We start from the raw sequence: 27,752 nt of genomic DNA, 5'->3' as shown, positions 1-27,752 counted from the left end.
TACCAAACGTTGTTCTCTCATAAAAATCTTCCACTAAATTTATGGTGTTACTTATGAAACAATCTTTTGTAATATGTATATAATAAAACCACTCCACAACTAAAGAACACAGCAAGTCATACCAAGAGCTGAACTCATACTGAAAAAAATTTCATCACGAAAAATTACTCATTACTTGACACTCATTACTCATTACTTGACTCGCTGACATGTCGATACATGTCTGGCTTGACATGAAATGACATCATTCTGCTGTTACGTATCAAATATAGGTCTACAGCATTCATCACAATACAAATCAGAGATGTGTATAAGCAAACATATAGATGTAATAACTTATTTGTATTATTTGTTGCACGAATGAAGGAACAAATAAATTTAGGGAGTTGTAACTTAAGAACATGTGATGGGTTGTTTCGGAATACATATTCAGTTTCAGCATATAAAATACTATACAGAACACCTACTCCCTTTTCAGTTTCAAATTTTATGTTGACCAGTGTAATGTTTGTTTGCTGCTTTCAATAATAATCTTGCATTTGATGTTTGTGTACAGTTTTTGTTTGATGTTGTATTGAACAGTTTGTATTATAATGTGTGTTTCTATTATTTTGTTACTTCAGAATATCAGTTTAATCTTTACTATTTTCTTAGTTTTTCTTATTTTTGTTGTAATTTTTAATACAGACAATAATAAACAGAAAACAATATCCTATAAAGCAAGCTTCTAAAGAAAAGTTATAATTTGTTGAAAAGAAAGGAAGCAGGCAAGCCACTAGAAAGTTCAGAATAGTGGAAAGCAACATTAGTGTAGTAAAAGCAACATACTAAAATATCTTCCTGCCCAAGAAAAAACTTACAAGATTCTAATGAGGAAGATAGACATGCTGACATTCATAATGTAGCTCTTGAATTTGTAACAGAAGAAGAAGGCATTAAAGAATTTCAAAAATGAACATTGTATCTAAATTATGTTATTTTGTTCCAAGAGGAGTGGATAACAGATGGCAGAGCTAATTGGTTTAGAAAGGTGTGGCCAGGAGCTCATTTCTCACTAAAGATTTGTTTAGACTTGCATCTTCAAAATAAAATGTTTGTGATGTAAAGAAACTCATTCCAGAAGATATGACTTAGGTTCTACAATCTGTTAATGTCAGTATCATGAGATCCTTCAAGGCTAGAGTTGAAGAACAATAAAACAGGTAGTTACATAACCCAAAAAGAAAATAAACTAAAACAATGAAAATCAAGCTTTCTGTGCTTGAAGTTGTCTCACACTTTGTTTACATAGTATGAAAAGCAGAAAATATAATTCAAATATCATTAAAAAGAATGCTCAACTTCAAATGCACTAGATTGTTTGGAAGATGATATTCTAAGGAATGATGCTGAAGGGGAACCTAATTGAAAGTGTTAGTGGCTGACAAAATTATGTCAGATTCTTCTGAATTTGAAGATCTTTTTCTTTTGTTAGAAAATTCCATCTGTATGCCTGTGTTGTTTACTTCAAAACATCTTATTATTTAAAGACTAAGATTTATTTTGTGAACATCATAATATTTTCAAGAATACTATGTAATTTTTCTGTTGAAATTTGTTTTAAAGGATTAAAAATAATTACTTTTTTCTTGGATATGAATAGTAACTATTACATATATTTTTATTTAATTCATTATACCAAAAAGGTGGGTGCACATTAGATTTGTCAAAATGTACACCCACCTTTTGGGTGGGTGCACATTACAGTTTATACTGTATATAAATTCTCAGTATTAACTTTCGGAGAATTTCATAACATTAACATAAGACTAAAAATCTATCTTACAGATTTAATTTATTTTTGAATATAGAGATAAAGTAAATACTATTGTGTAATAACATTTATTTATTTTTAATAAATAATGATGCAAAATAATGATTTTTTATTTTGTAACAGGGAAATACTGCCATGCATTATGCATTATCTCATGGAAACTTTGATGTTGTCTCAATTTTATTAGATTCAAAAGTTTGCAATATTAATCAGGCTAATGCTGCTGGTTATACTTGTGTTATGCTAGTCTCTTTGGCGCATGTTACTTGTAAAACGCATCGTCAAGTTGTCCGTCGATTGTTTCAGTTGGCTGATGTCAATATTAGAGCAAAACAGGTATCTCATTTTGTTTGTTTTATAATAAATACTTATACTAATTATTAGCTGTAAATGATTTCATTATTATTGAAGCTGAATCTCATTAAATGAAGTAATATATACTGTTATTAAAGAACATAAAAATTAGGTATCACATTCATATTGTGGATGTAATCATTGTCAAACTATAAATCATTATTTTTAGCTACCCATTTTTTCTTGGCACTTTGTCATAACAACATAAAAATACCTTTCTTTTGGAAAAGAGTTCGAATTCATTCAATTTTGTAATGAATGAAAAAAGTAATCTTTTTCTTATATTCTTAAGATTTCCCTTTCTATTAAGCTTGTATTAAAAAGAAAGAAGAAAAAAGTAATTTCATTTTAATGAATGTCTATAATAAAAAAAACATATAGTAAAACCTGTTTTTAATATTTACAATTTTAAGGATTTCCTATGAAACAAAATTTGTTGCTTGCCCTACCAAAAGCACATGTTAAAATCATTATTAAACATTTAACTTTAATTTTATATAATATAATATTTAACTTAATAACTAAAAGTTGTAAAAGCTATTTTTCATTATTTTGTGTCATTCATTTTAAGATTTTCATTTCCTGGAAAGAAAAGTGAGAACTAAAAGAGTAAAATAACAAAATATACTTTTTGTGTGTACAAGTTCATTTTTTTTTTACTGCTGCTACCAGCAGCAGTATTAGTCGGTGTACATGTCGTTCACCAAAGGTGTGCACTGTACACCTAAAAATATAATAATTTTAGCTGTTTATATTTCATGTTTTTTTATTTAATGTTAGATAGTCAGTCTGTAATTCTCATCTGCAGGGATGTCTGATATATACTGTAATCCTTATAATTTATAGCTTAGGTACTTGTGTCCATGTAACGGTAATAACATTTTTACAAAAAAGAAAATACGTACAAAAACATTTTTCTTCTAATTTTATTTCATGATTTTCTAACTTGTAAATAAAACTTGCATTTGTGCAAGATTTCGGATCCTTCAGAACAAATTAAAATAAAAATTTGTTATGAAGATTATTTTAAAACTTCTCCCTCTCTCTCACCCCGTACCCCCTCTCACTCCCCCCCTCTCTCTCTCTCTCTCTCTCTCTCTGTGTGTGTGTGTGTGTGTGTGTGTGTGTGTGTGTGTGTCAGCTTCCAAAATTAGTTTATTGATTTTTTCTTACAAGAAACTTGTGTTTAGCAAAAGCAATCCATGAGACATTTAAATTTTTTTAAAGTTAGTATTTTTTTTTAATGTTTTTGCACTTTTACTAATTTCCTTGTATCTACTGATTCTGATTGTTTAAAAGTTGAAATGAACATCTACTTATAAATCTTAAATTTTTTGTGTTTCTTGAGTATTCTCTAAACTACTTAAAAAATATTAAATTTAGATAATTGCTTGTCATATATATTTAGAAACTTTTAGTATAAAAATTTTCAGCGTTTGTTTATTGAAATTGTTGTTGGTTAAATGCACTCTATGTTATCAGTGAATGATTTAGATGGTTTTTTTTTTTAATCATTGAATGATAAATGTCGATCAGTAAATTTGATTTTGCTATCAGTTTTTCAATTTTTTTTTGTATTGATTTATTAAAATTATTTTTTTAATAAAAACCGCCAAGACACATTTATATTACGAGAATATTTACCATTATTGGTGCTTTAATAGAGTTTTTTATGTTATCAGCTACACATATAACAGTTATATGTTACAATTATTTTTTCAGATGTTCATTAAATGTAAGATTAATGAATTTTCAGTAGTTTGAAGTTCATAAGTTTCCAGTTTTCTGATGACTGTTTCAAACAGTTGATACAGCAGGCACTGACGATAGTCAGTTGTGCTGTTATTAACTACATGATTGCATCATGTTATGATTGTAGTGTATTACATAGACAAATTTTCATGATTACAAATATTGCGGGTGACTGTTATTGAAATTTTATGGCACTTGTGTAGAACTTTAAATTTACCCATTATTTTGCAATAAAGTTGTTTAACCTTTTTGTTACTTATTTAAAATAAAATAATTTAAAAAGCTACTGGTTGATTTACAATACCTGTAGAAGTTTATGAAAAGTTTTTTCTGTTATAAATTTAAAGCTTTTTTTTCCTCGCAGTCCATATTTGGTAAAAACGCTTCTTTAAATCCGTGTTTCTAGGTAGAACCCTGTACTTAACCCTGTAACCTTTCACTGTGTGAAGGTTTTCTTATTTTGTTATTGTACAACAAAAACAGTGTGAAAGTTAATGGAAGAGATTGAGATGTTGCAGTATAAAACTGTGGGATTACATTATAAAAGTAAAGAAATTAACAGAATCAGTATTGTAGTTCTGGAAGTACATTTGTCACTCATTTTCTTTAGTGTAGTTCCAGAACTACATGCATTGATTAGTTGGTGTATGATAATTTGGCTGCACATTTATATGTTTGCTTTTGTTTTCAGTTGTATATTATAAGTGGAATTGCTTGGGTCAATAATTTTCTGGTTATGTTTTGTTGTGTATATTGCCTTTTTGAAACTTTATAAAATTTGACCCAATTTTTGTAACAATTTTTCAGCATGGCCAAACTGCACTTATGTTAGCAGTATCACATGGTCGTCTAGAAACTGTACAGTTACTTCTCGAATCAGGTGCTGATGTTAACATTCAAGATGAAGATGGAAGTACTGCTCTAATGTGTGCAGCTGAACATGGTCATATTGATATCGTGAAACTTTTGTTTTCACAACCAGACTGTGATCTAACGATTACAGATAATGTAAGTGTCTTGTTTGTAAACTTAAATCTCATAAGTTGCATGAAATTTAGCAAGAGAATATGATCATGCTACCCTCTGGGTTTAGCTAATCATCGAGTGAAAAACTAATACCAGAAAAACAAATGAATCTATTTGATATAACATACTCCTTTCATACAATCTATCTTCTAGTTTTATTTTAACCAAGGCAGCATATGGTTTTACCGTAAAGTTAATAAATAGGTAAGGTTACCATGTAACATTTTTTAATACTGTGTGGACACATCAAAATAAAACTACTACTAAATATTAAAGTAGGTGTTAATCCTCTTAAAAACATCCTGTAAAGTTTCTAGATTTAATTTATACTAAGGTTCGTATTCCATAGGGTTTGTGGTACTGTTTTTGAGTAAAACAATAAAAACAAATATTCATTAAAATTTGAAATTAAACAGTTAAAAATGAAAAGGTGAAATAATTATAACTTCAAAATTATTTTTATTGTTTATCAACAAACTCATCAGTTTTCGTTGAATTGTTTATTAAAAGAAAATTTCTACACAGTTTTTGCCATAATTTGAAACATTATGCCTAACAGACATCTCTTCGTCTTTATAATTTTCAGTTTTTGTTTTCTTGCTTTTTCAAAATTACCACTTTTATTATTTCTTCACACTATTTAGCTGTTGTTTTTCTGTGATTAAATAGCAAGTATTTATTTAACTGCACTGCCTGTAATTTTGTACTGTTTAATGATTCAGCTGTTGTTTTTGGAATTATTCTATTCTTTATGATGTCATTTTTTTCAAAATAAAAGGCTAATATTAATATATAATATTAATATTTATATTAATATTTCAGCAAATAACATAAATTTTGATAAAACTAATATTTACGAAGATATAACGGATTGAAAAATAAACATAGCCACCATTTTGTAGTTTGCAAAGGTGTTTAATTCCTGATTTTTTATAATTTTATAACTTTATTACCAAGACACTTAGCAAATTAATGTGGTTTGTCTATCCAAACTTGAGATATAAATTTTTATATAAAAATAAAATGGCAGACAGGGGAAGAACAAAAGAGAAATCACCATTTTTCCAAGGATATTTTTTGTTTAGTTTTACAAGTAGAATCCGAAACACTATAGCCAGCCCACCATTTTAGAAACACTGTCTAAACTCAGGGTTAAATAAATAACTAATAAATACGACGTGGATTTGTTCATTGTTTGAAATAAACAATAATCGTACCACATACATACTCTCTTTAATCAAGTAGTTTTATAAACCCATACTCATTAGTCAGCAAGTTATATAGCTATGCCGTTTATCAGATCTGTGCCAATTCAGCTTGGAGAAGCTGTACCAGTTTATTAATATAAATCTGAAATTGTTGGTGGCTTCCATAGTTCAGTGATAATGTCTCTTAACTTTCATGTGGAGGTTTGAATTTTGTTATGTGGTTTAGGATTTTTCATCTGCCAAATATTCTTATTTGGTATTGTTATATAAAATCTTATATATAAAATCAAGTTCATATGGCGAATTAATTTTTCCAAGAGAAAAATGGAACCCAAAGATGCAACAAATGAAATGCTCAGTTCCAACTTAAGAAATAATGGTATTCATTTTCACTTTTAACACTTTTGGATACAAATTGTAATAATGTTGCTGACTAAGAATAAGAACTAAGAATACTAAGTATGATTGGATATTTACTTTTTTTATCATTCATTATTGGCCACATTTGACTTTTCTTAAAATATTGTTTTTTCTCTTGCTAAGGGCTTAGTGCAGAATAATTTAACCAAAAATACAAAACATAATGAATGACCTTGTGAATCATTGGGAAACTGCAATCTGCATTACACAGTTTGATTAAATTAAAATTACTCTTTTTAAACTAAAATTTGATAAATAGCTAAAATTAATGACTTTTTAATTTTTTTTATTAGTAGATCAAATTGACGTTTCTTGATTATAATTTTTGTTTAGTGTAGTTTAAGTATGTTAAATGTTTTTTTTTTTTTTTTAATTATAAAAATATAATGCAAACCTGCAAAACAATCAGAAGAATATGTTGATAGTTTTCTCTTGGTATTTAGCAATAAATGTATGTATGGAACTTGCAATTCATTAAAATATAAGATGAGTAATCGTGGAATAATTGCATTGTACCTAAAATGTTAAAACTTATTTGTTAATATAATACTTGTTTTATATAAATGTTATTTCTCTATTACTTAAGTAAGACTTGAACTGATTAACTCCATGTATGTAATTCAAATCTCTTTTTATTTATTTATTTTCAATACTTATGTATATTTTTTCTAAATTTTATCACAGGACGGAAGCACTGCTTTAAATATTGCAATGGAAGCTGGTAATCGCGATATAGGCTTATTGCTTTATGCGCAAGAGCATTTTTCACGGGGCAGTTCTCCTCATCCTTCATTAAGACCAAGAAGGGCGAAAAGTGTAACACCAACACCTACATCACATCATAGCCATCATCACAATCATAACCCGATGAAAGGTCTTGCCAAGCATCAAGATAATTCATTCTGAGATTATTGTAAACAATCCAGTATTCTTAATAAATCAATTAAGTTATTTAATATATTTAAAGTTGATTCATTCTGAGATTATTATAAACAAACCAGTATTAACAAATCTATTAAGTTATTTAATATTTTTAACGTGACGCATTACTTTAATGTTATTCAATTTTAAATTGAAAAATTGTCAGTAGTATTCAGAACTTTCAGAAGATTGTTTTCTTTGTCATCGACTTTCAGATTTGTAATTCTCTCTGGTTGATGGTAGTTATTATTTATATTCAGTTTGAATTAATTTAAATAAAAACTGATAAGACTTCTTGCTGATTAATATTTGACAAAAATAAGAATAACATTAGTAATTTAAATTGACTTATTGTCATTATTTCTATTCCCATAATGTTTATGATGATTAATTTTTAGTATAAACAATCCATTTGTTTTTTTATAAAACAGCTTACTATTAATGACTTATTTCGCTATGATACAGGGGATTAAGTTTAAGATTTTTTTTAATGCACATTATCTCCCAAATGTCACTAATTAATGACATTTGATGAGGGTAAAGATAAAATCCATATTTCAACTATATATTTTACAAAATTGTTTAGTAAAAGTTGAGGTGTTTGGAAATTTTATATGCCAAAAAACTGGTATAAAAGAACATGGTTCCCGTGCTTATCTGAAAATGCTGACTGTGCATAGCATTTAAGTTGATAAATGCTGTATTTTTATATTTCTAATCCTTAGTTAACAGATTAAAACATCTTTCATTATACATTATAATAATCTTTGTTGTGTTAATTGGAAATGCTAAAAAACTACTGTCACGTAAACAACACTTATACAAATTATTTTTGTATGGAATAAACTCAATTCTAAGTACATACCAAAAGTATGGTTTGTAAATTTTGGCCACTTTTTGTGATATCTTACATTTTTAATAATAAGGAGGTTTTAATTAAAAAATTATTCATTATGATCCAATGATAAAAATGATGCACTGCCCTATTTTTAGGTGTACATCTTGTGCATATAATTCTAAGAACTCATTTTGTATATAAATCCTAGGTCTCATCCCAAATCCCAAACTATCAGACTTGGCTGTTTTTTCCTTATGTAACTCAGCTTCAGATGAGATACTGATTTGTTCCCTGTTTCTGACTTGTTTTACGTTTACTAATTTTGAAGTAGTACAAGATGCATGCATTTTTTCTTCTACTTAGTACAGTCAATTCCTTTTTGTTTATTCTACTTCTATTGTATCCCTGATAGAATCTTGTTGATTTTCCATGAAACAGTCCATTATTGTAAAATTGAACTTAATCTTACCTTAATCAAAAATTATTTTAATTACTAAAAATACTATAGTCTAAAATTTCAATAAATTTCTTACATAATTAAATTAGGCGAATTATTATAATTGTGACATAGTCAGATTTATATTCTTTTCATCATTAGCAGTGTTAATTATTAACACAGTTTTACCACATAATTGCTCAATGTTTAATTTGTAGATCTCTTCTACAATTTTTACAATATATCTGATGCAGTACTGCCAATTTTCCTCAAAAGTATTGTTATTGTTATAAACTGTCTGCTTTATATATTACTGATGTCACTTGAAGCACAAAAACTGTATTAACCGTATATATAAATTAACAGTTTGCATTTTTTATTTATTATATTTCTATACCTGCAGTTTGAATTATTATAAATTAAATAAAAAATAACATAACAAAGTTTTTGAAAATTTGGATGAATTAAGATATGTTTCAAACATATTACTTATGCTCTTGATGTTAATGTATTAATAATTTAGAATATAATAATATACTGCTTACCGTGTTACAATGTTTCTTATGGGCGCATGCACACACACACACATTCTACAGTTCATTTGTAAAATGATTATGCATAAGATTTTAATATAATTTAAATACATACATTCGTTAGCGGAAATAGAAAATAATATTTTAACAAATAGCAAACTTAATACATATAATAATAAAAAACTGATTTAATGAATTCTTAATATAAAACTAGTGAAACATCCGATAGGGAGTAAATGGAAAACAGGAATAAACAGGATAGTAGTAAACTTTTATACAGATTTGAATACTAGATCGTGGATACCGGTGTTCTCTGATTGAGGGGTTCCCTGGGGCCTGTGGGCTGATCCTGTGAAGAAAAAATGTTTAATAACGCTGGATCTCCCTGGAGCTCTTTAGCTGCTCATGGCCCTCCCCAGGGCATTCTGAGGCCGCTGAGCCAGTCAGGCCTCACTTTTTTTACCCAACTGACCCCTGGATCCCCCATAGCACTTGCCATTACTGTCTAGCCAGGGGCACCCCTGGCGAACTCCCACATAGCATGTTTCTCTCGCCACTCCCACAGAACTCACTTTGCTCCTGGGGTCAGCTTTGGTGATCCCCAGGGGTCATGGGGTTGAACCCAGGGCTGCAGAGCTCGCTTTGCTTGCCATTCAGGTCCAGCCAGAGCGCTCCGCCCCCTGGACCCCTGCACTGTTTATTATCCTCATGGTTTTAAGAATAATACTGATAAATAACAATCAAGGTATTCATGCTTTATAGAAACCTAAACAGGAAACTAAATTACAAAGACAAAATAGTAGTAACTTAAGTACACAGACCTTTGATGAGGAAATCCCCCACATGTTTCAGTCGCCATGGTGACAGAAGTATGATAATGAATTAAATGGATTAATTTTTTCCCTTTAATTCACAACTTCATCCTCAAATAGGATAATCCTCTATCTATGGCTTAAAATAAAACCTTTCCTGGGATATAACACAAAGGAATCCTGCAAATTTGAAAGCAATCGGTTGGTTGGTTCTCACGTGATGGGAGAACAAACTGACAAACTTTCGGCTCTATATATAAGAATTTAAACATTTCTTTAAATTATTACATATTATTTAAAATCGGTTATTTGTGAAAGTTGAAGAGACCCATTATACTGTAGCATTTAATTTTAATTTACCTTCTTGTTCATAAAGAAAATTATTGAGTTGCACCCTGCCTATGAGTCTTCATAACACATAATGAAAAGGCTTCCTTGTTAATTTGATAAAGAAAATTTTAGAGGTTATAAATATCATTATATTTATAGCGGTTTAACATTGTGAGTACCAACATGATCATAGCACTAAACATTAAATAGACCATTTTGTAAGAATAAACATTTAAGAAGATTATAGATATTTTTAATGCAAAAATATATTTATGCAATAAAAGCTGTATGTTGATTGATATATGAAATCTAAAATTATTTTTAATATCTTATGTTGTAAAAAGTACATAACTATGTTTTTCATTCTTAATTATAAAATAAGTAATCATTTAACTGTTAAATTACTATTGTATGGACCGATTCGCGTGACACTTTATTTAATTAAATTACATTACAATGCTGTTTGAATTTCTATTGATATGATTAACAAATTATAATGTTTCTAATATTAGCATATGTACTATTCAATTTTAAATTTGACTTTAGAAATAGTAAAACAAATTGTTTATGTAATAATAATAATTTAACTTTCTCTTATGTATATTTGTAATAGATTTTATAATGATGAATGTAAAGTTGTGATTAAAATTTGTTATAAATGTATGTAACCCATTTACTTCTTATATTCACATAAAAAACACATTTTATTTCCAATAACGTTTACTGGCATACTATTTACATTGATACTGTAATCATTTATAAAGATATACAAGAGTGACTTTTGTACCATTCACTTACTTTCAGTTTATCAGAAAATTATACCCCGATATGTATTTTAATTCAGAAAAACAGCAGGTTGTTCAAATCTCTACAAAAACATTGTATAAAATTTCTAGCTACCCAGTGACGTAGTGATACATTAACACACATCTTTCACATGTGTACAGAATTATACATACCTTTTACCTCAGAAAATAAGTGCAAAGCAAAAAATTTGCTTAGTGATAAAAAGTTAAGCATCCAGAAAGATACAGACATTTTATGTGCATATAAATGTTATGTTTATTTGGTTTTAAATTTTTGATAATATTTTTTTTTTTAAATGTACAAATGTATTAAACTTAAAAGAAAAGTAGCAATACATTTTGTTAGTCAATCCATAGTCTTAGAGCTTCTCGTTAAATTTTTTATATCGGTAGTTATTTCTAAAGAAACAAAAATAGTAATATAAATTATGCTTTATTTGCTGGACAGGCAAATGTCCAAATTTTCAGATTAAACATGTTTACTATTTATAGTTATTATTGTGCAACACTTAAATTTTGGTGGCTAAAACATACTACTTCTGACAGAAGAGTCTCAGTATATGGTATGGTAGATTTGAACTTTTAAAACAGATTACAATGATTAAGAAGATATGACTATTGTCTAAGTTAAAAATTCAGCAGCCATATGCGAATAAATGTTTGTCATATAATGAAAGTTCATATTCAAAGCTGTAATTATTAACAAAGTCATAATAGTACTGCTTTATTGTATCTATATTTTTGCTAGAGCTATATAATATCTTCTTAGTTAAGTGAAAGGGAAAAAATAAATAATTATTAAATTGATATATTTAATAAAGTTCACAGTAAATTTTTAAAAATCTGTCCCACTTCAATACAGTTGGCTGCATGCTTTTGGATTGCTAGCATTACTCTCTGCAATTCTGCACGACTTTCCTTAATTTGTGGGGTGGCATCTGTAATATGAGCAACCAACTCTTGCCGTGGTCAATCCATTGCTCTGGAAATTGCTCATTTAAGTAGATAAGGCACGTGAGAAATAGGAAGGCACAACATTCTGCTGAAAGTACGTGTGGTATCTTGATTCTAATGAAACTTCTAATAGCAGCAATTGTTCCTTATGGAATTTCAAGCTAATGTCAGAATTTAGATGCCCAGGGAGAAATAATGGTCCAATCGGCTGACTAATACTAGACCACACCACATATTGACTCTTAATTGATGTTGGAAATTACATTTTAATTTTGTGTGTGGATTAACTTCTGTCCAAGTATGTTCATTGTGAAGGTTATTTATGCTGTCCCGAATAAACTGAGCCTTGTCAGTAAATACAATGAACCTGTGCAATTGCTAGTTCATATTAAACCAATTGCAGTATTACAAAGAGGAGGATCTCTTGATTGAAGATTTTGTACTTATTGATTTTGGTAAGGGTACAGCTTGTTACAAAGTGTCCTCCTTACCATAGACTGCAAAACTAAGAACTGCTGGAAAAGGCATCATGTACTAATACTGGACACTGTGTTGAGTTGCCTTGATAATAGTTTCATTAATATTGGCATCTTGATGGGCAAAACAGGTTGTGGCGAGTACTAATGCTGGGAAGTGTACCCATTTTTCATAGCATATGTAACGATAATTGTTTTAGGATTTGGAACTCGGAAGTTAAGAAAGCGTTTTTGATAATCTGTAGCAGCAGTTGTATTTCCATCACACACCCCCAAGCTAAATGCCATGTTGGCGTATTCTTCAGTTGTAAATAACAAAGGTATGCTGCAGTATGATAGATTAAAACTAACACACTTAAACTACACTGTACTGGCCACAATTCAAAGCAGTAATGCAGAAAATGCAATGCACTGATGACATGACAAAATGCATTGATGGCCAGTTGATTTTTATTACAACTTATGAAATCATAATTTCTCAAATTTTCAATTTGACAGTGAATTTGAGAAAGATAAATAAACTTTATTGTCTAAATAACATTAGTACTGGTTTTTTATTTTATTATTTTTTTTTATTTTATCTATAACACTATTTTTTATATCATTGCTCGTTATAGTGAAGCAAACATGCTTTGTATGTGTAATCCTTCGTTTTCGTAATGCAAGTGTAAGTGTAAAATCAGATTTCTTAAACTTGCATTTGTCTTTTATTTGGCTATCTTAACATCAATTTTCTCAGAATTGAATTCTCTTCAAGTTTTGATAATAGATATTAAGGATTTATTAGTCATTTAACAAAATTTTTGTATTACAAACTTAAAAAAATGTGTTTTGACAACAAATTTTTATGTTTTACATTGGATATTATGAAAACTACTGGAGATATGGTTCTGGAACCTTATTTTTATTCAGTTTTTCAGGTCAATAACCATAACAAACCTATCAGGTTTATTCTTTAATTTGGGTTCTTAGAATTTCAGCGTGGTTTTATCTCACTCTTTGCCCAGGAATCAGGGTGAACCCTTTCACTAGCTGTAACTCACTAATAGAACATTTTAGACCCATGTTTATATGATTTTTTTTCATTATTTATGCTAGTAGAATGAGCTCAGAAAGCACTGGTAAAACTATATGAATCGCTCTGTTCATACTTTCAAAAAGCAAAAATCATATGAAATATAAAAAAATGCTTCCAAACACTAGCATAAGATTTGGTAAAATTAAGAGAGCTAACAGTTTTAAGTACCATGGAGAAGTAATACAGCTCAATAGGCTAGAAAAGAAGCTAATGAAACCAGGATCACAAAACTTTATTATAAATATGCGATATTTTTTAATTTAAATGACTTAAAAAAATAATTTGTAATAATTTAAACTACAGCTGTGCGACTCCATTAATTTTACTGATTTATTTGCGTCCTATTTTAGATTCACATATTTTAAAAAGTTAACTTTTCAGAGCTCTCAAAAATAGATAATACATATTTAATTTACTGTAAACAATAATTTAATTGTAATATATGGAATTATTATTTTAAAATAATACTCTAATAATATATGGAGTTTAGAAAACATGTGATCGGAAGCATTGGAATGCTCCAACATTACACACACGAACAAGAAAAAAATAAAGTCTTGACAGCAAACCAAAGTAAATCCCCTAAATTTCCACACACAATGTAAACTCACTCATACAGACTTGTTAACTAAAAATAATAACTGGCCTAATTGACCAACACAAAATTCTCATCAACACAAAACATTATTCTCATCGTATAGGCTCTACAAAGATATACCTGGGAGAGAGTGATGAAAAATGTCCCACAGTTTGGAACAGGCTTTTGTCAGCCTCAAAATAATAAACTCCATACAAGAATTCAAGTCACAATCCCCAAGAATCTCAACACTTGCCCTAAAACCATTTAATAAAATCTACACTGTAATAAATGCCCATGCACCCACTAATAATAAAAATAACTCTCCAAAAGACCATAAACAAACAGAAAAGTTCTGGGATCTACTCAACCTGACTATAAATGATATTCCCAAAAATCATGTTAAACAATTAATCGGAGACTTCAATGCTGAACTAGGCAGAGAAAGAAGATATCGCTACATCATCAGAAAATGGCCTGTACAAAATTAAAAAAATAAAAAGAGACTTGATACCACAACCTAATCGAAATCCACTTATTTCAAGAGGAAACCTCAAAACCTGGAAACACCTCGACTACATTAAAGAATGGCAACTAGACCATGTCTTCATGGACAAACCACCACAAGGATCTACTACGTAAAAGTCCTCTGAGGAGTAGATACAGGGTCAGATCACTATGTAGTCAAAATTAAATTTATTCCCCAAAGAAAGTAACAAACTAAGCCTCTAAAACTAAAAGAAAAATGGACCCTACCCAACTAATCAAGAATGTAAATTACCATACAGCAACCAAAAAAATAACAATTACGGATAAACTCGAAGATTTAGTCAACAACCTTAAAACAAATCGCAAAAAAATTAGCTCCAGTAAAATCCCATAAAAAAAACATCAATGGTGGAACAGTGATTGTGATGAAGGAGAAAAGACGTCAAGCATGGCTATTTTACAGATCCCAAAAATCAGAAACATCCTTCCAAAATCTAATAAAACAGAGAAAAGAAATCACCTGAACCCTAAGGAGAATAAAAAGACAACACCATAAAGATGCACTGAAGTCAAATAGAAGAAGAATTCGATAAAACACTGTCAAATGACCATTACAAAACCTTAAAAAATCGTTCCAAAAATATGAACCCTGAAACCTATTAATAAAGAATGAAAACGGTAAATTGGCCCATAACAATAAAGACAATGCGGAAATCCTAGCTAAATAATTCAACACTTTCCTAAATTTTGTAGAACCAACAGAATATCAACATCAACCCTACCACAATAAAAGAAGTCTACCAAGCACTCAGTGAGATGAATTACAAAGCAGCGGGAGAAAATCAGACTTCTGGAAACATGCAGGAAGATCAGCAAAAATTGCCCTTCATCAACAGCTTGTCAACATCTGGATCAAAGAAGAACAACCGGAACACTGGACAACAGCCCTCATCCATCCTGTACACAAAAAAGGGGACAAAACAGACCCTAACAACTACAGGGGAATCTTTCTCCTATACACAACATACAAAATTCTTTCAAGAATCATCCTCAACAAGATCAGTTCACAACTTGCGAAAGAACTAGTAGAATACAAGGGAGGTTTCAGACCCTGTAGGAGCTGTCCAGACCAGATCATGAGTCAAGCTAATCATGGGTTACAACAGGAAAAGAAGAGACATAGTGATAATATTTGTAGATTTCAAAAAAGCTTATGACTGCATCCTCAGATAGTCCCTACTAAAAATTCTAATACACCTTGGATACATACCAAATAAATAAACATGATAAAACTGACCCTCAAAAACACAAAAGTCAAAGGTGAAATTCAGAGGTGAGCTCACAGAACCATTTGAGATCAAAACAGGTCTGTGCCAAGGAGATGGGCTCTCACTGCTATTATTCAACTGCACTGTTGAAATAGTAATGAGGGAATGGCTCAAAAAATGCCCCTAAAAGTAAAAATAGGTGAAAAATCAAAACAAACTGTCTTAGTTTCGTCAGTGACTTGGCACTGCTAGCAAATGACATCGACAAAACTAAATCGCAGATATTAGAACTTCAAAACATTGTAATAAAATTGGCCTCAAAATATCATTCGAAAAGACAAAAATTATGTTCCAAAAACCAAAACAATCTAAAAGAAGTAAATGTAAACAGTAATAAAGTCAAAATAATAACGCAATTTAAATATCTCTAAGAAATAATAACAAACAACCTAAATGAAAAAACTTTGATCCAAATATGAAGAAACAAACTAGCTAAAGCTCAACAATTAACTAGGTGCAATTACAATAAAAAATACCTATTAATAAATGGAAAAATAAGATGCAACACAGTTATAAAACTAGAAGCCACTTATGCAGCAGAAATACTCTTCCACCTGAACGAACAATCAAAGATAGACGGACTCGAGAAAACCAAAAGAAGAATTGAATGAACCTGCATCAATAAAAAGTACCAGAAAGACAGGCAGTGGTGGATTGTACCAAACAAAGTTGTGTACAAAGAATTAGAACCCATCACTGATATCATGTATAAGAGGAGACTAGGATTCTTTGGACATATCATGAGGATGCAAGACTTCTGAAATGGCTAGTACAGTGCAATTTTGACTCTAAAAACACCAAGACAGGATGCAGATGGATCAGAGAAGTAAGAGAGGATCTGAAGGAAATTGGTCGTACACCAGAAGAAACCATAGATAAGATAAAATTAAACAAGAGAATCAAAAATGAAAACACTTGTTTCACACTCGCAACACGAACATTTTCAACATTAGAAAGGGTACAAAGATTGGAACATATGAAAATGTACTGGAAGGACCACAAGGCCCAGACAATCCCATCGAAGAGACTTGGATAATGGACTGACTAAAGTGATGCTATTCTGATTTCTCAGAGGTGAATTTATTCACTTAAAAAATCCATAATTATCACGGATTTTGAAATTAAACAGTTAAATTTTCCTTTAAAAAATTTCATAAGTGCAAAAGGAAGTAGTTATATGAAAATAAGATGAAATAAATGACACACTGTCTTTTGATGTATCATTTTCTTCATAGAAGTATTCTATAAAATAATAACTTTTTTATAGGTGAATTAAAATAAATAACTCAAAATAATTTGTTAATTAAAATTTATACAAAACACTTTTGTATACAGTACAAATTAGCATACACATTACACTAATTGCATGTATTTATTTTAGATCTTTATTTTTATGCGGATATTTATAAATATAAACAATTTAAATGACTTACTTTTTAAAATTAAATATTATACAAGTATTCTAAATATGTTTTCTACAAACAAAAAGAGGAAAATAGATAATTCCATCTAGTACAGTATGCTTTCTTGGTTCCCTTGTGTTCTGGTATCAACAACACTAATGGAAAAAATTCCTTGTAGAGAGATTTTGCTTACTGCTACTACTACTCAGATTTTATCCTGGAGAAATGGAATGTGGACAAAATTAAAGCTATAAACGTGTACTATGTTCATAGTAATTATGCAGGAGGTCTATTGTCAAGATAATCAAAGAAATAAATTATTGTGATTAGAAAGGAACCTAAAAGGCCAGTATTTTAGAAAGTAACTCGGTTTTTCTTGTATAGTGAGCAAACAAAAACTATTTTATAAAATTTAACGTACATTTTTTAAAAACATTTTTACATTTGGACATATTTGCAAAAATGCATTCCCCTTTCTAAAACTATTAGCTCTTTGACCGTATTATGGAATCACTGACTCTTGAAAGAATAAATAAAAATACCATTTATCATTGCTCAACTAAATTTTTACTTTTTAATTAAAAATTAAGTGTTTTTTTTAGATTATCTTTTTCATCTTACGTTATGGATTCAGCCACACACACGATTATGATCTCTGTTGCTGCAGAAAACTTCTTGAGTTTTCTCACACTTGGTAGTGTTTGTATTGTTTTAGTTGTGCCTGATTTTCATTACTTTTTCTGTTAAGAAATCATGATATTTGTTGCTTTTTACATTTGTTGAATTTTATTTACGTTCTGCAACATAATTGTATACCAGCAATTCTGTGCTTGGAGAGACAGATACTTTTTCAGTTTTTGATTAAGAAAAATATTGCACTTAATTATAGTGTTGGATGTGATAAATTAAATTATCAGGCATGTTTTTTCATGGTTACTTCAAACCTCTTGTTTACAAATTTCATCTTTTATCTTGCGTATCTCATTGAAAGATTTTTATTCTTTTTCATTCATTTCAAATTTTCATAGGTTACTAATAAATTTATGTTAAAGTTTTAATAGTCTACTAATAATTTAAGTTGAAAAAAATTAAGTTTGATGCAAGATTGCATAGATCCATACTTATAATTTATCATATAAAAGCTACAGTTTAATAAAATATCACTTACTAGCATGAGTATGTGGTTTCATCCTGGTGGTTCTCATATACTATCATCTCCCATAGAAGCAGTATGAATTGTTACCAAAATAATTTATCAATTCAAACAGATACTTATGCAATCTTTATAACTTTATTACGCTTATCAGAGATTAATGAAAAGTTGTTAGATGTGGCAATGCCATCCCATGAATATTTTGTGTTAAAAGATGGAATATATCCCAGTCATTGTTTATGATTTATGTCCTGTCCAAATTTTATATAACTTGTTCTTAATTAAGTAATAAGAAAAAAATAATTAATGGAAAAAGTAGTAAAGGTGGTAATAATGCGGCTTGTTTGGATCAGAGTTTTTTTTAAAACAATATTATTTAATGTGATGGCAACATGTACACAGAGATTTAATTTTATGCAAATACATTGCAACAATGATTTGTTTTCTCAAGTGTTCATTTTATGCTTTTTGTAAAGGCCAATAAGGAGTCTTGTGAGTTTCATAATAGAAGGTCAAGACATGATTGAGATGAGCCACTTTATTTATTAGCTCTATAAATGAAAGTTTTGTAAAAGAATTTATAGAATATCATATTATTTTTTATTTATATAATTTAGAGGCAAGAAAAAATTACTTTCAGTTTTAATTAAATGAAGACTTAGATTGGGAAGGATTCTCTGACACCATTAAGGTTCTTATTTGTCATCAAAAATTCATGTAGACTAAAAACAGCCTGATTATTACAAAATTTATTTTTCTGTTAATGAACGGCTTAAGGAACTTAATACCTGGGTGGACAACATTGCTCAAACTTTTAATATGATAAGATTTTTATCGGCTCGCAGGAGATATGACAGTTTAAAAGACAAGAGAACTTGTAAAAAGAAAGGTTCCAATTTTCTAATATTTTATTTTTTTTTTACTTTTGGTGGCTAGGGGACAAGTGCTGTTAGATAGCTGAAAGGAATCTTCTAAATGATTTTTTATCTTTTTTTAAAGGTAGAACAAATTTTGGAAAAGAATCATTCAAACATTTCATTTTTCTCACCTTTGGAGAGCCAGAGATTAGAGATATGTAGGAAACTCTTTTAACTCTTGGATATCACTATGTGTCTACTTTTTCTAAAGGTAGAATATGTTTTGAAAAAAAAATAATAATTTGAATACTATTGTTATATTTCAAGTTCGGATAATTAAGAGGAGTTATGGAGCATGACCCCCTTTGGGAAGAGAAAAGCCATGAGTCTCTTTTTTCCTATATGATTTTTAATTTTTTTCAAGGTATTACAAACCTTGAAAAATAAAATTTGAATATTGCAATGGTTCAGTTTTTGTCAATTAGCTGCTAGACAACCTGGACTTCTCGTACAGTTTATTTTTTTCTGAATGTTTGATGCATTTTGTTTAGAAAAATTTGAATATATCATTTCATTTTTCTAGAGGAGTAAATTGGGAGGGTAGTTCCAAGGGGAGCTATGGGAGTTTAAAATCTTTCCAACTCTAGTGGAGTTATACTTGTATAATCTGAATCTGTAAGTCCATAGAATCTGATTCCAAAATGCATTCTGGTGAATGCATGATAAATGGTTTTCTCACAATCATCTTTAATTTTCATTTCAATATTAATTTTATTACCATTAAGAGGCACCAAAAGGGGACAAATTAGGGGAAAGGTTTGTTTCACAATTTCTATATAGCCTTAATATGGAATATTTATGTTGTATTGTATTTTATAATTTGAAGATAAAAGCACATTTGTATAGCATTTAATATAGTTCTGTAACTATAGTTTTTTCGCATTATAAACATGGTTTATTGTTAATTTCTTTAATACGAAACATCCATTTAAAAAAAATTGTTATAATAAATGTATTTGGTTTTGCACCTTTGTATTTGGACTTGTATTTGCATGTTGATTTATTCAGGACCGATTAAATGTTAAAATAAAAAATAATTATCTTAACAATTTAAAAGGCTAAATTTTATGTTAACTAACATGATGTATCAAAGTTGTGTAGTGCTGTTAACTGGTAAATTTCTTAATGAGATAGCTTTTTAATTGAAGTAGTTCACATAGGAGATAAGATTTATTTTGTAATAGGCTGTTTTGCATTGTAGAAATCACTTGCATAACATGGACTACCATTTGAAATACATTTTAAAAAGTATTCTGACTGACTAATGGAAATGTTCATTTCTAGTCTGAGAAAAATGTATTAATAGTTGTCATGACATGGGTTTGACACTATTCTGTATTCTAGTGTGGATTTTTTGAGACTTGGTTTATACAGTCACAATAGGTCAGTCACTGCTCACCAATCAGTAGACAAGCTAAAGGTTTTTCATTATCACATTAATGTGTACAGTTTCTATAGTTTTTCAATTTTATTTTATCCTTTCTGTTATACATCAATACCATTTTAAGGTCCAACCATATTTTCATGTTAGTTCTTTAAAAATATGTTTTTAATAATTTTTTATTAACAACCCTCCCATTCATCTATATTTTTAAGGGATGGAGGAATATAAGTTAATCATTCAGAACTACAGTAAAATAAAGTAAAAAAGTTCTAATTTTTCAACTGGTGATAGTATACTAGAAACTGACTGTGAAATATTGTTATGTTGCATTACAAAATCTTTTTTTTGAGAACACAGCAGCAGAGCAGGATGTCCTTGTAAAGTATTCATAAAACTTCAAATTTATAAGATAGATCTGTGTTGGGATTTGATTTTCCTAACTAAAGTAGAGTGCAGGAAATGAAAGGAATTGTATGAAATACAGTATTGATAAAAACAATATAACCTCATTGTTTATGATAAAATATATATTTATTTAACAAAGTATAATGTAACATCATGTTATCCCCCAAGATATTACAGACTTTTTCTTTTTTTAAATGAACAAATAAATCTTACATAAGGTATAGTATGTGGCAAAATATTATCATTTCTCCATTCAGTTATTTTTTTATTAATTGCAATTCATTTAGTTGTGAAATCTGAAATTAATAATCAATAATAAAATCAATTATCAAGAATTCAATATTTTGTCCATTAGATTTAAAGATGCAGTGTTTATTTTTCTGACAAACCAAACAAAATTTAATTTATAACAGGAGTATTTTTATTTTCAATTGTATCATACATTTCTAATTATGCTTGAAGTAGTCTTCAGTGATAAAAGGAGCTATTATTGTGCATTGTTTTCCAGTAGAAGTATTTGCAAGTGGTTTTTTATGCTGAGAAGAAAGGTATTCAGGATTTTTTTATCAAAAGAGTATAATAGATCTTGTGTGGGTGTCTCTCCATTTAATCATCATTATATATGTTTGTGTAATTCAGTTCTTGCATGTTAGATGTGATGCTTTTAAGTCTATACTTAGAATATCTAGGTTGTGAATGCTATTTTATTTATGAACTCTTTCTGTGAGTTTGTTGGAAAATATTGACTTCATTACATTATTCTAGGGTGCTTTTATGCATTCATTATATTTTTAATTTCATTCTGCTTCCCTAATATACAATATTTCACTTAAGTTTGTAAATTTGTAAGGAGATACGTTTGTCTGGTAAAGGTTATATATGATACTCTGTTACCCTAAAAGCTATCTTACTTTCTATTTTAAAAAAGAATCTGGATATAAGACAGTATTTGCCAATATTTTCATATAAACAAACAAATTAAGATGTGGCCATTGTGTTAGATATGTGTGAAGTGTAAACAATATGAAATATAAATATATCAAAACATGTGTTTTGTATGTTTTTCACCATATAATAAGCAGACAGACACAGTTCAAACCTAATTTCACATTGTTCATACTTTAAATAAGTCTCTTTGATTAAAAAACATGCAAGCAAAGAATTCTGATTGAAACACACTGAAGCAATCGTAGTTGGTTTTGTCTAAGGAAGATTACCAAGCATATCGAAAACTTTATGTTTTAAATAAATAAAAATACTGCTTGTGTTTAAAATTTGTTTTCACTTCTCAAAAAATGAATACTTTGGTTCAAATTTACACATATATATGAGAACAGAATATTCTCGTAAAACAGAAAAGTATAAAATGTAACAGATATAATGGAAATTTTTCTCAGAACTTATTATATTTTATAATGACAATTTGAATTTCTTTATTTTTTAAAATTAAATACATTAAACAGTTTTTATTATTAAATCTTGCAAGTAAATTATATGTTTACATTGTGTCAAATAATCAGTAAAATCCTTTTACTTACAAGAACTGCAATTTGATATTGAAATGTATTGAATAACGTATTTCATATCAGGTCATAAACTTGAGTGTTCTAGAAAACCATGATTTTTTCCAAAAAGTTGTTATAATATTATTTGAATTATTAAACTTTTTTAAAATACAAATTTCCTTTCTTATTACAGGAAATAAAAATACAGGAGTCTGTTTTATAGAATAAATAAGAATAGAATTACAGTGGCCTATTTTATACAAAAACAATTTGTTTTATTTTTTATACTTTTGAAAAATTTCTCATGTCTTTCACATATTATTAATGATGTATTAAAAAATACTAATTGTTTTAGTTCAAAAATATCCAAATTAAAAATACTCTTTACTAACTGAAGTTTCTATTCAAAAGAGCATGATTAAACACAAGAACTTGCATTACAAAGTGTTTGGTTAAAGACAGACTATGACAACATGCTAAGAGGTATGCAAAACAGTTTATTTGAAAATTCTCTTTTATTCCAATAGAACTACATAAAATAATTTTAAAAAATTCAGTGAATAATATAAAAAGATATTGTTATAACTATTCAACAGTGGCAGTGGATGTTATATAAAAAGGGAACTGCTAAATTATTAAATGCTTTGTCAGTTGGGAAGAACATCTCACTGTAAAAGTCCTGCAAAATCATTATCCAAACTTCTTGCTGCACCATATGAAGAAAATTTTGATGATGTGTATGGTTTTTTGAATTTTTTTAAATCTTGAATGAAGAAGATAAAAATTTCTGGCAGTTTTTTCTATAGGCAAATGATTTTTAAATATAATGGGATAAATTAAATGTGTGTTTAGTGGCCAGAGATAAATCCTCATAAAGTAATATAATACAGACTATGCCTGGTATTATGCTCTCAGGAGGAATTCCAATAACTGGACTTATAAAAACTAATCTCTTTTAAGGAAATATTACCTCAGAAGCCTAATTAGAGATGTTACAGAAGTAGTGCTGTTAGAACTTGAAAACAACTTGGCTTATGAGAAACAATTTTTAATATGGTAGCTTGCTTTGGTGTGAACGTAAAACATTTTTAATGAAAATTATGAAAAAAAATATATATATCTATATATGAGTATAACATGGATATAATAAAATGCCACCTACAACTCCACTGATGAAGAAGCTTTTTAAGTAGCTGCAAAATAATTTTCTGGAAGCATAATTCCACTGAAAATAAGTCATTTTGGAATTCTTAAATTTTTTAAAAATTTTGTTAAGTTTTTATCTTGATAATGAATTATTTAAAGTAATAATTTTTATTTGACAAAATCTATTAAAATGCTATTTAAAATTTGCATGGATTATTATGTTCATGTGATGTCATAATTAGAATAATAGTAATTATGACTGATAGAAAATTGTTAATTTTATAATTATAAATGTTGTTCTTTACAAATTGTGTTTCTTATCTTAATTCTGATGAAGAAGTTTGACAATTTAAGGAAGCATTATAGTTTAGATTCTTTTGGTAAATGGTACAAGTGATTTTAAATTGCTGAAATATCACTCTTTATGGTATCTTAAAATTGCTTGATATATTTAACAAATAACTGATAATGATTTTACTTTTATACTGTGTAAATATTTGTCAATTTAGGTTATTCTACGTTTCTTTTTAAAAATGAACAAGAAGGAAATGAATGAGTATCAATGAATTGAGGGTTTGTGCTAAGTTTGAATTGCTTGCTGTTGGAATTGTTAGGACAGTACAAATCTAAATCATCATTCTAGAACCAAAATAATATGATTGACGTAGACATAAAACAAAAATATGAATTAAAACATGGCATATAAGTTACAATCATTGAAAATACGTTATGTTATTTACACATTTTATTCAAATAAGATTGGTAATTTTTAACAATACAAATACATTTTTTTCTTAGCAAGAGTTATGGCTCTTCAAAGACAGAAGCCAAGTTGGTTTGGTCTGACTGTATTATACTTGAGATGGGAACACTATGTTACTAATCAATGTTTTCATGTTGATTGACTCAAATGTATGCTGCACCAGTTTAATTTTCCTCCATACATTTTAGAGCTTCAGCCACCTTAGAACAGTCTCAAGACTTTTCAAGGAAAACCTTTACCTATCTTTGGAGTTGCACAGTATTCAAGGATATCCAATTGAACTAAAAGCAGTTCAGCCAGATCGCCATCGGCCAGAAATTACCTCATACTATGGAAGTACAGAAAAAGATATTCTTTTATATATACAGAGTATGTTTTACCGATTGATGTTTAAGAGTTAAAATTTAGACATCTGTGGGTAAAAGTAAGAAGGCTGAGTAATTAAGCAAGAAGTATGTGTATTTTTGCAAATCTGTTAATTTGCAATTCTGTATAATCGTTATAATAAAGAAAATATTGCAGTATTGTAAGTGGCTTTAAAATTACCCTGATTCCTTCTATTATACATATTTAAAATGCATAATTTCCAGGTCTATATGGCTGCTAAAACCATTCATAGCTTAAGAAAGAAAATTTACATTACATTACAAGGTAATTTATTTACTAAGGCGACAAACAAAGTCTACGGTTAATTAAACACATTTGTTAAAGAAGTGTTGGAAACTACTACATGTTAAAAAGTATTAATACTACAAATTTTTATATTAAATATTCTTATCACTACATGAAAGATGTAGAATAAATTTCGATTAAAACAGCTCAGAATCAGTTGTCTACAAAAATTGAAGTCAGATATTTAAAAAGAAATTATATTGATAAATTTACTATCATATTGAACAATATGGTAGTAATCACAATATGATATAATCATATATTTCTTTGTAAAGGAATATTTGAGTATTACAGCAATTACAATTATTTTAATTTAATTTTTATATTAAATATTTCAGTAACTATAAACTAAGAAAAAATAAAGTGTGATATAATAACAAATTTAAACACTACTATTGTTAAGGTTGCACTACTATTGTTAATATCGTAAACCGTGTACGTATACAAATTCCTATGAAGTATAAAAATAGCCAGTAATTGTATTAAATAAATTTTAATTCTTCTGATAGTTCTGATATCCTTTATATATCTCTGATATCATTTCTATAAATAGTAATTCATATTTTATTTAATAAAGGCTTATTCACAAAATAATGCAGTGTTTAATAAAATGAGCAAAACTACTTTTAAAGTTACAATTAAACTTTACATAGGAATAGATGCAAGTAGGAAAGTTTATTTTTCTAAAGTGTAACAAGCTATGAATGAAGTTTATTTATAATAGATTCACTTATCAAATAAAACAATGAAAAATTATGTACTATTAAAAATGATTTTTTAATAACATATTAAATACAGCAGTACTTACTTCTTCTGAGTGAAAATTGCTGTTAAATAGTATATTTAATATTTGATTAAAAAATTTACCTCAGTTATAGTTTTTATATGTATGGTTTGCAAAGCTTTGTAAGCACCGGAATTGAAAAGGAAAATGGTGCTGTCAAAATCATAGCTGCTTTAGTCAGTGTTTTTAGTCATTTTGTTCATTTTGTTTTTAGTCAGTGTTTGTTTAGTCATTTGTTTTACATTGTTAATAAGATTGATAATGTGGTCTGGAAAAAATTCCAGAGTTATAACTTTACTATGAATAATTGTATAATTCATGAGTAATGAAAATAAAATTTGAATAAGCAATTCCCCTGAACTATATGTGGTGATTAAGGATCTCAAAATCAATAAGTTTTAGATGATCAACTAATTCACTGAATATTACAATTTTCTCTGTTGTAAAACCTGTGGAAAGCATGTAGGAATATATGATATATATTTTGGTAAAATATTTCTGACTGATTAATAATTTTGGTAAATTTGTTATAAATTTACAGATTTACCAAAGTTTATAATACCTAAACATCGCATAAATCATTTTAATTGATACATAACCAAAAGAGTTTTTCTAATAATAATGATAATGATAATGAAAAATTATGTGCTATTAAAAATGATTTTGTATAAAAAAATAACAATAACATAAAAAACTTTTAACTAGAAGAGTAATCTGATCATCAAACACATATTTCTTTAGGTTTTAGAAAAATTAAATTATTGAACATAAAATCTTTGAGTATAAGTACCATATTGCATATGCAAAAATTAAGGTTTAGATGTAGAAAAATAATATGTTTGGTAGACTAATTAAAGAAATAAACATGGGGAATAAATAATGGAAGAAAATGTGCATATAAGTAATCTTTTCTTGGCAAAGAAGGAATGGTAAGAAATATTATACGCTGTACAAATATGGGAAAAAATCTGACTGTGGATAATAGATCATGCGAAGAGAAATGTGTTAGCACTAGGAAATCATAGATTTTTCTTTGATTGGACAAGATACATGACATCTGCTTGATGAAATAATTTAATATTATTACTGAATCATTTAGTTTTATTATCTGGAGAGAAAAAATCCATTACAATACTACAATGAATCAAATTTTACAAGAAAGAATAAACGTCGTTGTATTAAGTTGAAATTCATTTTAATATTAATCTAATCCACAGTAATGAAAGACAGAAAAGGAGAATGATTGTTTTTACTTCTTTCTCTATCACCCCATTGAGAATTGCATAAGGGATAGCCGAAACGGGTAAAATTACAAGACTATTCACTATTTTCTAAAAATTAATTTAAATTTAATAAAATTCTTTTTACACTGAAAATCAGTTCTTTACTACCTTATTTTAAAAGGAATAAGGGACATGTATGTATTGAATTTTCCTATAAATTACTTCGGTTTTTCTATCACACAGTTG

General features: G+C 28.4%; 1 protein-coding gene across 3 annotated transcripts in view; it reads left to right on the top strand.

Annotated features, from left to right (window-relative positions):
• The window catches only part of Kank (KN motif and ankyrin repeat domain-containing protein 2 kank), a 166,867-nt gene extending 155,761 nt beyond the window's left edge, over nucleotides 1-11,106 (top strand). For all 3 annotated transcript variants that reach the window (XM_075363653.1, XM_075363655.1, XM_075363654.1), the window contains 3 exons: nucleotides 1,937-2,149; nucleotides 4,727-4,927; nucleotides 7,258-11,106. In XM_075363653.1, the coding sequence (XP_075219768.1) occupies nucleotides 1,937-2,149; nucleotides 4,727-4,927; nucleotides 7,258-7,479 (636 nt within the window). In that variant the 3' untranslated portion in view covers nucleotides 7,480-11,106. The remainder of the gene's footprint in view (nucleotides 1-1,936; nucleotides 2,150-4,726; nucleotides 4,928-7,257) is intronic.
• The last annotated feature ends 16,646 nt before the right edge of the window (nucleotides 11,107-27,752 follow it).

This window comes from Lycorma delicatula, chromosome 4 (assembly GCF_047948215.1).
Source record: "Lycorma delicatula isolate Av1 chromosome 4, ASM4794821v1, whole genome shotgun sequence".
Classification (NCBI taxonomy): Eukaryota; Metazoa; Arthropoda; class Insecta; order Hemiptera; family Fulgoridae; genus Lycorma; species Lycorma delicatula.
Note: the sequence above shows the minus strand (reverse complement) of the source record. Positions and strands in the feature narration are given on the sequence as shown.